At 37.9% G+C, this 12,917-nt stretch overlaps 1 protein-coding gene across 35 annotated transcripts in view; it reads right to left on the reverse strand.

Annotated features, from left to right (window-relative positions):
- ANKRD55 (ankyrin repeat domain 55) overlaps window positions 1–12,917 on the reverse strand; it is a 519,390-nt gene that overhangs the window by 68,477 nt on the left and 437,996 nt on the right. For 34 of the 35 annotated variants that reach the window (XM_041765900.1, XM_041765901.1, XM_041765882.1 and 31 more), the window contains one exon: window positions 2,046–2,168. In XM_041765900.1, the coding sequence (XP_041621834.1) occupies window positions 2,046–2,168 (123 nt within the window). Of the gene's footprint in view, window positions 1–1,309; window positions 1,361–2,045; window positions 2,169–12,917 lie in introns of those variants that run through there. The other variant, XM_041765902.1, reaches the window with a different exon arrangement.

Genomic DNA, 12,917 nt, shown 5'->3' on the forward strand with positions numbered 1-12,917 from the left:
TAGCCCCAAAACATATGTCAAGTAAGTCTGATTTAAAAACAAACAAACAAATAAAACTACTATGGATAATTAGGGGCAACTACTCACTTTATAAAACATTTATATACATTTATGAAACATTTTGCTGTCATGATAAGGGACTCCCAGCTCTTATTGGTACAAGTACACTGGTTAAAAATCGTTAATGACTTTCCACAAGTACTAGGACAGAAAAAACAAAGAGAGAACTTTTGTTACAGTCCCACGGGTTCTTGATATTTTTTTTTTTAAGCCCATTTTCTTTCAATTGTTCATTCAGACTAGCTGATTCCTGTCATTCTATTTTCAAGTTTCTTGATCCTTTCTTCTGCTTCCTCATTCTGCTGCTGAGCTTATCTATTGAATTTTTAATTATAATTATTGTATTTCTTAGTTTCAAAATTCTCCAATTTGTTCTTCTTTATGTCTGTTATTTCTTTGTTGAGGATTCCTTTTTTTTTTCATTTGGTTCAAGCACATTTGTAATTGCTCATCGAAGCATTTCTTTTTTCATGGCCTCTTCAAAATCTTTCAGATAATTCTAACATCTGTTATTTCAGTATTGGTAGGTATTGTCTTTTTTCATTCATTCCTGTTTCTTTTTTTTTTAAATAATAAATTTATTTTTTATTGGTGTTCAATTTGCCAACATACAGAATAACACCCAGTGCTCCTTGATATGACAAATGATTTGCTATTGAAACCTGGACATTTGGGGGTATTGTGTTGAGTTGCCTAATCTTACTTAAACCTTCTATTTTATCTGACTTTCTCTGACACTCCTCCAAAGGGGAAGTAGGGGTGCATGTGTCACCTTATTATTGCTAGGTGGGATCAGAAGTTCAGGTGTCCTATTTGGCTACCATTGACATCTAAGGGAGAAGACTCTTCATTACTGGGTGGTGGTAAAAATACTAATTTGTAAAAAGGCTTCCTCTGACACTACCTCGACAGGTATGGGGATGAAGGCTCAGTAGTTGGAGTGGAGGTCCAAGATCTCTACTTGGTCTTTGTTGGAATGGTAGGGCTAGGGCCACAAGTTTTTATTTGCTTGTTTGTATTTGTGTGATGTTTGGTTGGAGTGGACTCATTATTGTCTGAAAGTTTTTGGTCTTGCTATGTGGTCCCATTCCTGGTTCTTTGGCTAGAGAGCAGGCTTTTGTTGGGGGCTTTGTGTGTGTGTGTGTGTGTGTGTGTGTGTGTGTGTGACTATTGGCCTTTCTGGGCTGTTAGATTCTTTAACTCCGAGTACGATATATAAGAAGCAATAAAGAAAACCGAGGAAACTTACCAACATGTCATTCCTTAGGTCCCATGGTCCTAGCCAGTCTGTCATTTTCTTTCCACTTTCCAGTGTGTTCTTATGTTTATATTATATACAACATCCAAGATTTTTAGTTATATTTAGCAGTAGGAACAGAAAAAAAGTACATCTACTCCATCTTCTGAGAAGCAAATCTTTGCTTTCTGGCTTTAATAGTAACACTTTCCCAACATCCAATGCTACCAAAAATAGCCCTCTTTCCATACTTCTTTTTTTTTAACTACTTGGCCTATCTACTTTAGTCATTCATACAAAGAAGTTGAAAGAAAACCAAACCAACTGGCTTCATTATACAGGTGATATAGAAGAATTAGAAGATTTGTGTCCAAGACCATCGTTTAAAAAACTACTAAGAGGGGATCCCTGGGTGGCTCAGTGGTTTAGCACCTGCCTTTGGCCCAGGGTGTGATCCTGGAGTCCTGGGATCGAGTCCCACATCGGGCTCCCTGCACGGAGCCTGCTTCTCCCTCTGCCTGTGTCTCTGCTCCTCTCTCTCTCTCTGTCTCTCATGAATAAATAAATCTTAAAAAAAAAACTACTAAGGGACCTTCAGCCTCAGGCAGGATACTCCTTGGCCCTCTAGTATCAAAATGATTTGTCATATGCAATTTTATTAACATTGCTCACCTCTGAAGGCCATCTCTAAAAGAATAGAGCAGACCCTTCAGGAACCTGCAGGATTCAAAATGCATAAATAGCTCACCTTCACTGTCACAGCATTCCAGGATGGAAGGGTCTTCCCGAATTACTGAAGTCAGAGCATTGACATCTCCATTAGAAGCTGCTTGATAAACCATAGTCAGGTCAACTTCCTCAGATGAGTCACCTTCATGAATCAAACAGAGATACTCTTAGTGTGTGTACCAAATTCACTGAAAGAATAACACCCATAACATCACCCATACAAGTTATTCATGATACTTCTCTGATGAATCTGGGCAGGAGGCTGAGTCATCCTCCTCACAAGCACCCTAAATGCTTCTTAAGAAAGGTGGACCCCTGTGGGCCATGTTGTAACATCACCATTTATTACGAAGAAATCGGAAGGACTAGATGTCCTCTGAGATTTTATGATTCTGTGTAGGCTTTCAGGCTACTCAAAATTGGTGAGACCAGAGAGGAAAATGGGACCCTTATGTTGGTTTTAGGTTTCCCTCTTTGGTCTGAAATATATTAAACTTTTCCTCTCAGTGACTCAGTTTACTTAACTCTGATAGAGATATTGCATTATTTTCTGTTCTCCTGATGTATTCTCCACCCTATTCCCTCCTGCTGTGTACCAGTAGGAACTTTGGCTACATTATTTGTTTAGTAAACAGACTGAAAGAGGTGATAGGCCTTTTCTGTTCTTAACTGGTCAGTGTCATGTTGAGGTCTATGGCCTGCAGATTTAATGGGCTCTCAGTGGCTGGAGAACACTCAGAGAGACCAGGATAGATCCCATTTGTGTTACCTGAGGAACAACTGAAGAAACAGATGTGTTAACTACAGAGATTATTCTGTGGGACCATGATAGCAGCAGCCTTCAGATATTTGAAGATCCTTTTTTTTTTTTAATTAAAAACTTGTAGTGAAATGTATACAACATAAACTTTACCATTTCAACCCTTTTTAAGTATATAGTTCAGGGGCATTTTATACAATCACCTTGTTGTGCAATCATCACCATCAATCATTTCCAGAACTCTTTATCTTCTAGAGCTCAAACTCTGTACCTACTAGATAGTAACTGTCCATTATTCCCTCCTACAGTCCCTAGAAATCACTACCACTTTCAGCCTCTATGAATTTGACTACTTTAAGGAATGTTATGTAAGTGGAATTAACAGTGTGCTTTGGTCTTATTTTACTTAGCATAATGTCCTAAGGTTCATTCATGTTGTGGCATGTGTCACAATTTCATTCCTTTTTAAGGTCGAATAATATCCTATTGTATGTTTAGACCACATGTGGTTTATCTACTCGTCCAGTGATAGATACTTGGGCTGTTTCTACCTTTTGCCAATTTTGAATAATGCTATCATGAACATGGTACTCAAAAACTGCTTTGAGCTTGGAGGAATGCCTGGATGGCTCAGTGATTGAGCATCTGCCTTTGGCCCAGGGTGTGATCCCGGGATCCTGGAATGAGTCCCACATCAGCCTCCTTGTAGGGAGCCTCAGCCTATGTCTCTGCCTCTCTCTCTCTCTTTCTGTCTCTCATGAATAAATAAATTAAAAAAAAACTGCTTTGATACCCTGCTTTTAATTCTTTTTGCTATAAACTTAAAAGTGGAATTCCTGGATCATACAATAATTCTATTTTTAATTGTTTAAGAGCCACCAAAATGTTTCCCATAGCAGTTGCACCATTTTATATTCCTGCCAACAGCACATGAGGGTTCCAATATTTCCATATCCTTACAGAAACTTGTTATTTCCTGTTATTGTTTCATGTGTTTGTTCTAATAATAGGTAGTTTAATAGATGTGTAGTGATATCTCATGGTTTTGATTCTCATGGCTCAATGATTAGGCATGTTGAGTATCTTTTCATGTACTTACTGGCTAGTTATATATCATCTTAAGAAAAATATCTCCTTAAGTCCTTTAACCATTTTTAAACAGGTGGTTTGATTTTTGGTGTTAAGTTATAGAAATTCTTATAAACTCTGGATATTAGCCCTCTATTAGATAGATACATGATTTACCTATATTTTCTCCCATTCTGTGGGCTGCCTTTTCATTCTGCTGATCATGCCCTTTGATACACAAAAGATTTTAACTCTGATGTAGCTCAATTTGCCTATTTTTCCTTTTGTTGTCTGTCCTTTTGTCATCATGTCCAAGAAATCATTGTCAAATTTAATGTCACAAAGCTTCTCTCCTAGGTTTCTTCTAGGAGTTTTATAGTTTTAGGTCTTTGGCTTAGATCTTTGATCCATCTTGAGTTAATTTTTATATATGGTGTTAAGGTAAGGGTCTGATTTTTATTCTTTTGCACATGGCTATCTAATTGTTCCATCAGTATTCTTCCCCGTTGAATGGTCATAGCACTCTTGTTGAAAATCAGTTGATTTACATTTATGGAATGTAATGTATTATAGAAGGAATTCACACAGCACAGGGCAGAGCATAGCGGGACCGGAAGATGAGTGAGGCAGAACAAAATCTACTTCAGAGTTCCTACTAGTCCTTAGTTATTATACTAAACAATGGGGCCATTAAGATATAGGAAACAGAGGATTTTGTGGATCTTTCTTAGACTGTTTCTTGCAGTGGAACCGATTGCCTGTGAAGAGCTGAAGTTTAACGATTCATCCATTTACTCAACATCTACCGTATGCTAGTGAAATTGTGAGGGCAAAAGTTGCAGAGTCTCTGTCTTTAAGAAAGACATATCCTAGTGGGAAGACAAAATGTGTACTGACAATTGAAATATACCAGGGATATGGCAGGGCAGAGGAAGAATCACTTAAATGAATAGTTCCCTGGGTATTCTCTTAATTCTGATCTCTCTCTCCTCCTCCAGGATTATCCTAGGTGTCTCAGAGACAGTAGAGAAATTCCATTTCAGGGGTTGCTTGGAATGACCTCTCCATAAGGTAGCGAGGCCTTCTACTTTTAGGGAGGATACCAAGCCTACACTGTACCTTGATGGCACCATGTGACAATATTGCCACCCGCTGGTGATGAAGAGTCCCTGTGGGCCTTGACTTGGTCCCCAGACCAGGATGGTACCAGTTCTGCTGGTTAGGATTAAAAGCCAGTCTGGAAGTCTCTGGCAGTGCAGAAACAAGTTTAAGGTCATTGATATAGTTGGCTGGCATTGAAACAAAAGTCGTTTCATATGATCCATCATGTGACACATTGCATACATACTTGGAGGCAATGTAGAAAAATGCTAAGAGCCTAGACGCAACCTCCAGCATTTGAATCCTGGCACTGCCACTTACCTGGTTAGCTGTGTGACCCTGGGTGAGTTATTTAACTTCTCTATTCCTTTTCATCACTTGTCAAATAGGATAAGAACAGTAACTACCTAGGGCTGTTTTGAGAGCTAAATGAGTTAATCCATGAAAAGTGCTTAGAGAAATGCCTGTACAGAGTAAGTATTCAAACCAAGCCAATTATTATGAATATTACTTCTTTGACATAGATAGGGCTCTCTGTCTTCTTTGTCCTTAATGAGACTCCCTTTGCATTGCTGAGCAGGCTACAGAGATCTTGTGAGCTGAAACATTTTGCTATTTCTCCTGTTTTCTCCTCCAGTCCCTCAGGGTATATTGGCCGAGGCTTTAAGAGTATTTTATAAAGTGCCAGTCATATGTGAGGAGGAAAAAGAGTTTCTTTCTAACATTTTAAAGAGAAAAATAGCTCCAAGCTTTCTGCCTATACCAGCTGAGAGAACAAGTACTCAAAGGAACTTTCATGCCCTGGGAGTGGAAAAGGGGATTTCATTCTCTGGGGAAGAAGTCTTGCAACAATATTATCTCTGGGTAAATATCTGGCCACAATCAGACCTTTCTTAATAACTGGATTTGTGATGTAGCACATGTTGTATTTCTTTGAATTTCAGCATCACTGTGTTCCTCAGGGGGCTTCTTCTGATTTGTGAATGCTTTCCACAGTTGGCATCTCTACTGGACATCAGGTGGTAGTGGGGTGGGGGGTGAGGGTGCTGGGAAATGGAATTTGCCATTTTAAGAAGCATGTCTGTGTTGAACTTCAGTAATGATGCCACTCTAGAATGTATTTTCATAAAATGAACTTCATTTTAATAATACTAATTCTTTTTTTAAGATTTTATTTATTTCTTCATGTGAGACACACAGAGAGAGAGAGAGAGAGAGGCAGAGGCACAGGCAGAGGGAGAAGCAGGCTCCATGCTGGGAGCCTGATGTAGGACTCGATCCTGGGACCCAGGATCACGCCCTGGGCCGAAGGCAGGTGCTAAACCACTGAGCCACCTGGGGATCCCTGAGATCTCAATATTTAATGCATAGGGCTTTGAGTATATGTACAATGAATGGATTGATTGATTTAGCATGCATGTTCAATGGGCTTTCTCATCCACTGGAATCTTGTGGAAATCTCTTGATGTTAAAATACTGTGTCAATAAGTTCTTTGGCAATTAAGCAGGTATAAATTTTAAATGAATTTTATGAAGGGCTGTACTAGCCTAGTTGGTCTTTGGAAATTGCAAAGGAAGCCAAATGCTGTTATTTCAACCACCCTTCTTCCAATCTTCCTAACTTTCTTCTGGATCAAATATATCACTCCACCTTCATCTTACACTTCCCAGAAATGACAGATTTCCACATCAAGTATTTGCTATTTTAACTGGGGACTCTAGAAGCTGAGGAACAGGTGAGGAGATAGGATTTGTTAGCTAGGAGAAGACATGAAAACTGTTTTCAAATACTGGAAAAACTGGAAGAGGGTTTGGACTTGTTTTCTGTAGATGCACAGGGAAAACTAGTCCTGATGGGTAGAAATTGAATTAATTAAGACTTTAAATGACTAGAGCTATTTAGAACTTGAAGAGATTATCTTGTGAACTAAGTGTGCTTCTTATCACTGCTGATGTTTGATCCTGGATCCTGGATCCTCTATTGATCTGAATGGGTTCTGACCAAACATAGCTTGGGATGTTGTTGATTAAACAACTGTGTTGAGTAGGTTGACCTCTAAGATTCCTTTCATGACTGATATTCTACGTGTCTTTCTCACATCTGTGGAGAACCAAATAACCTTTTGTTGATGAATAATGACTATTGGGCTAGAAGGGATCTGGAGAAGGGGATTTTCCTTGGGTCCTCTAAAGGCATCCTTTGAATGGCCCTCTACTGTGGCCACTTATAAAAATGCTCCTAGTGCCTTGATCCACTGAGAAAAGTTTAAGAAAACAAATATAGTTTGAGTGGCTGGTCCATTGTCAAAGATCAAACAAGTCAATCATTCCCTTTGCTATGTATTTCTCCTGAAGCCCTGCTGCAGACACATTCTGTCAGCTGGCCTACCACGGATGTTCTTGTTGTCTTGATTCTGTTTTCTCCCCCTTTATCAATAATTCCCAGATTGGATATGATTCCTTACTTCTTTAAATTTTCTTTAAAATTGCATTGTCCCGGGATGGCTGGGTGGCTCAGCGGTTTAGCACCTGCCTTCAGCCCAGGGCATGATCCTGGAGCCCCAGGATCGAGTCCCACATCAGGCACCCTGCGTGGAGCCTGCTTCTCCTTCTGCCTGTGTCTCTGCCTCTCTCTCTCTCTGTGTGTGTCTCTCATGAATAAATAAATAAAATCTTTTAAAAAATTGCACTGTCCCTGAAAATGTCCATACTTGCTTTCTGTCCACAGTCACAGATGGACAATAAGTTCCTCAATAGCTGCCTCATTTGTTTCTAAAGATATTTGAAGGAATGGAAATGGAATAGTGGCAGAGTTCCCGCCATAGTTTCATTACTACTTTATAAAAGGCAGAGAATAAGACCAAACCTAGTGAATAATCACTCTTCATGAGATTGCATTAGAATTTTGGCTGTATAGCTTTGTCTTCATTATAGGAAAAAGAATCTCTCACATTATATAGTAGAAGCTAGATTAGCATTGGATATATTGTAGATACTTGATAAATACATGCTTACTGATTTAATCAGCATATTCTTTTCCAATTGGCAAATTGAAGAGAGTAGATATACAAACTGAAGTCTCATTTTTCATAATCCCTGGGAACAGAGTTAGGAAAAATGGTAGAAGAAGGAGTCTTCCACTCCTTTAAACAATTTTATAAGACATATCACTAAGATTTTAAGTAGAGTTGAGGTAAATGAACAGCTTCCATCAACTGTCATATATTATGGATATATGGTTAAAGTAAGAGTGTTTAAACTATATTATTAGAACTTTGCAGCATGTAATACTATGAGGTCTAAAAGACTGACAGCAGAAATGACTTCTCAGTAATTAAGAGATCTGACTTCTCAGTTAAATCTGAATCTCATAAAGAATCCTCTTTTTGAACAATGAGCATATTAGCCAAGTATGTTAAGGTGAACCACTTTGGGTTCAGCTGTGTATTTTGTAAAATGAGAGGTTGACTATATCCCTGGATCTCAACACTGGCTATACATTAAAACACACACACACACACACACACACACACACACACACACACGGATGCCCAAATACTATCCCCAGATATTTTAAGTCATTGGATTTGTCATTTTATATGTTATTTTATTTATAATACTTTCTTGCTTTATAAAAATTACAAAAATAGAGATAAAAAGAGGAACATATATCCTCAAAGATAATCACTGTTAAGATGTTGGTGTGTTGTATGTACTTAACTTATGTGGCACCATGGGCTTCCTCCCTACCTGCTTCCTGGAACATCTGTTCCTCTACCTGCCTATGTAAAGTAATAAGGGAGCATGGAAAAAATGCTAGCAGTTGAAACCTGGAAGCCTGAAGGATCTGGTTGCTTCAGAATGAGCAGTTGTGAACCTATGCCCTTTCCCCTTATCCTTCAAAATCTGAACTGTCTCCTGCCCTCCATTCTGTACTCAAAATGGACGTGACTGAAAATGAGTGGTAACTCACAGGCTGTATAAATGAGAAGGCAAGTTTCTGAGGAGCAAGCAGAGGGGATAAAAGATCCAAAAAGCTGTGCAGAAGCAAAAATCAGGAGGGAAAAAGTTCTGGAAGGTGCAACAGCACCCTGAGGTGCTGAGCCTCAGGGATAAGGCCAGTGGCTTTGTGCCTGGGGCTGCTGGTGCAGCAATACTAGCTGACCAAGCTACTGATGCAAATCTTAAATCTCTCACACTGTGATCTTTCCATGGATTAGAATACAATGATAGAACTTGAAAAAAAAATGACTAAACTTTTCGAAGATCCAGCATGAGTTTGGTTAATAGTAAGGGCATTTTGTTGCTTTTTACTAAGTGAATCTCTGTATCTCTCCCCACCCCAAAGTCCCCTTCCATGATAAGGGACCAGGTCAAGGGTGATATTAAGATCTAACAACTGGTTTATCAGAGCTTCCATCAGTGGAGGCATGCCTCACAACTGGAGTGGTATCTGTAACTTTTCAGCTACTAAATTGTTCATAATATGCATGTGTTCCTGGGGAATGACTGATACAGGAAGATGGGTGGTCTCTATTGATCTGAAGATATAGAAATGTTTTAATATTGTAACAATAAATGATTAACAGTTCTGAGTATAGTGCTGGAATTATACATATCTATTTATTCTTTACAAAAATAAGATCATGTTGTACATATAATTTTTATTTTTGCCCTTTTTCATTTAATATTTGATCATAAATGTCTTCCCAAGCCGTAAGGTAAGATTTTTAAAATGTTATTTATAAAAGGTGGCATAAAATTCCATTGACTGAACTTATTAGCACAACTGATTTGATCATTTTCTTATTACCAGACATTTACATGTTTTCTCTCTCTTTTTTTTTTTTTTTGGAGAATCACAAGTTTTGTGGCTATTCCAAATAATGCTATAATATTGCATATATTTTTCCACATTTTTGGCTGTTTCCTATGGATGTATTCCTAGAAGTGAATATGGGAGTCAATGCATTTGACTCTTTGTCAAGTTGGCCTCCAGAAAGTTTAAACCATCATAATCTCCCCAGGCAGGCCTTGTGAGCATATACTTCAACTTTCTTAATGATACCATACATATTTTTTGAAAATTAATGTTGATGTGAAAGCAAGAAAATAGTATATACTTTTTAATGGCTATTTCTTTTATTCTTCCTAAAAGTTTTTTTCATCTGATTATGGCCATTTTATGAATTACTTATTGGTCTCCTTATATCTTCTTATTTCAAGGCATTTATCTTTTTCTGATTGATTTGAAATACCTTTATATACAGTAAGTACACCAATTTTCCACCTGTTATCTATGTTTCAGTTATTTTCCCTGTTTGCCACTTAAGTTTTCAGGTATCTTGTTGGTTTTTGAAAACCACATCTTCAAAATGTATGGATATTGCTTTTACAAAATTTATTTCATTACTTTTATGATTAGAGAGGTCAGAATTTGTGGGACCTTTGGCTTATATATATTTAAATTATATTTAACACTTAAGTATAACTAATAAGAAATTTCTTTTTCTTTTAAAGCATGGGTTTTCATTTTTTTAAAATTTAATTTTATTTATTTATTCATGAGAGACACACAGAGAGAGAGAGGCAGTGACACAGACAGAGGGAGAAGCAGGCTCCATACAGGGAGCCTGATGTGGGACTCGATTCCGGGTCTTCAGGATCACACCCCAGGCTGCACGCAGCGCTAAACCGCTGAGCCACAGGGGCTGCCCTAATAAGGAATTTCTAAACTTTATTTTTATATGCTACAGGTTTTCCCCCCAATAGTCAATTATTGAATAATTTTCTCTTTCTTTGCTAATTTGTAATGGTAACCCTATCATACACTAAATCATTACTAACTCCCTACAGGAGGCTCTTCCTACCTCCTATTCACTGAAATGGTGGCTTGGAAAGCAGGAATCCAGAACTGCCCTCTCTGCAAGTGGTGTACACATGAACTTGGGGATATAGCCAAAGTGCACCTCAGGCACATTCCACAGAGTCTTGTGGTTAGTCCACAGTCAAAGTTCTGAGCTTTTTTGTGTTTCCAGCAGAGTTTTGAATTCTAGAATTTTTGAAGGAATTAAAAAACTTAGAGCAACCCTAGAGTTAGCAAAACCTATGCTACAATCACTTCTACAGGACAACAATGTCTCCCAGTCCCTATGATAGTATCCACTGTCAATGTACTCTTCATGTCTCTGTCACTGTCTGAAGAACAATCATAATGATGGTTAATAACTATTAACCTATTAACTAATAACTATTTACATCATTTTTATTATGTATCAGGCAATGTACTAAACCCTTTCTAGAAATCAATTAATTTAACTTTCACCTTATGAAGTAGGTACTACAAATTATCCCCATTTTACAGATGGGGAAACTGAGACATAGGGCAGGAAAGTGATTTACCCAAAGTCATGCAAGTAGTAACTGGTGAAACTCAGAAAAGGCTGCAGGCTGTCAGGCCTCAGATTCCACTGTCTGACCCATGTGCACTATTGTATATAACTGCCCTTTGACTCAGAAGGCAAAGCTCTCACGTATTCCAGCGAACTTGTGACCTTTCTTTGGCGCTAGATGGTCATTCTATGTTCCATTCTCTCTAACAGAGCCTATGCCTGGCTCTCCACTCTGCTGCACAAGCTGCATGGCTCAGCATTCTAACAGACACCACTGTCCTGGAGTTTAAATTCATTTGTAGCAAAAATAAAATTCACACATTAACTGAAAATTGGAAATGTATCTAGTTGGCTGTATACCAGGGAGAGAACTAAAATTTGTGGTAATAGGGAACCCTGGGTGGCGCAGCGGTTTGGCGCCTGCCTTTGGCCCAGGGCGCGATCCTGGAGACCCAGGATCGAATCCCACTTTGGGCTCCCGGTGCATGGAGCCTGCTTCTCCCTCTGCCTGTGTCTCTGCCTCTCTCTCTCTCTCTCTGTGACTATCATAAATAAATAAAAATTTAAAAAAATTAAAAAAAAGTTTGTGGTAATAGCATAAAGATTCTAAAGTGATGTTGACTGAATTCTTTTATCATGTTAAGATAAATATCAAATGATCAAGGAAAAATAATTCCTAAACTGAAACACAGAAAAAGCATGAAATTTTGCTAATTTCTTTCTTTTTAAAATATTTTATTTTTAAATAATCTCTACACCCAACATGGGACTTGAACTCACAACCTCAAGATCAAGAATTGGATGCTCTACCAATTGAGCCAGTCAGGCACCCCCTCTAATTTATTTTCTAATGCCAGCAAAACCAATAACACACACACACACACACACACACACACACACACACACACAGAGGCACCTACAGAAGAATTCAATTTGTGAATACAGAGTTCTAAGTTTTAAATTAAATTTTACCAGATCAACTTCAGTTGGATATTGAAAGAATAATGCATCATGATCAAATAGTTTATCATTTATAAAGATGTTTTGATTTCTTGACATCTATTAATAAAATATATCACACCACTAGTACAAAGGAGAAATACATGATAATGTGAGTAAAGAATGTAAAAACATGCTTAACAGCTAAAGGTTTACATTCCAAGTATGGTTAAGCACTTTATTTCTAATCAATTCCAAATATCATATTTAATAGTAAAACAGTAGAGGATGAAAGAGGACAAACTTTACCTAATGCAATAAGTATGAAGCAAAAGACAGAGAGAGAGATAGGGATAATAATCACGAAGGGAGAGCAAAATTATCATAATTTTAATAATAGCTAACTTTTACAGATGATTCATGTTCCATGTACTGTCCTAACAGTATCATTTGAATTAGGCTATTTATTTGCTTCGACAATTTTATGAAGTCATATCTTTATTCCAATTTATAGAAGAGGAAATTGAAACATAGAGAAGTTTAATTATTTCCCCATAGTTGCACAGCTATTAAGTAGCAGAACAGGATTTGAAAACACTCCATCTGGTTTCATCCTGTGCACAATGATGGC

This window comes from Vulpes lagopus, chromosome 8 (genome assembly GCF_018345385.1).
Source record: "Vulpes lagopus strain Blue_001 chromosome 8, ASM1834538v1, whole genome shotgun sequence".
Classification (NCBI taxonomy): Eukaryota; Metazoa; Chordata; class Mammalia; order Carnivora; family Canidae; genus Vulpes; species Vulpes lagopus.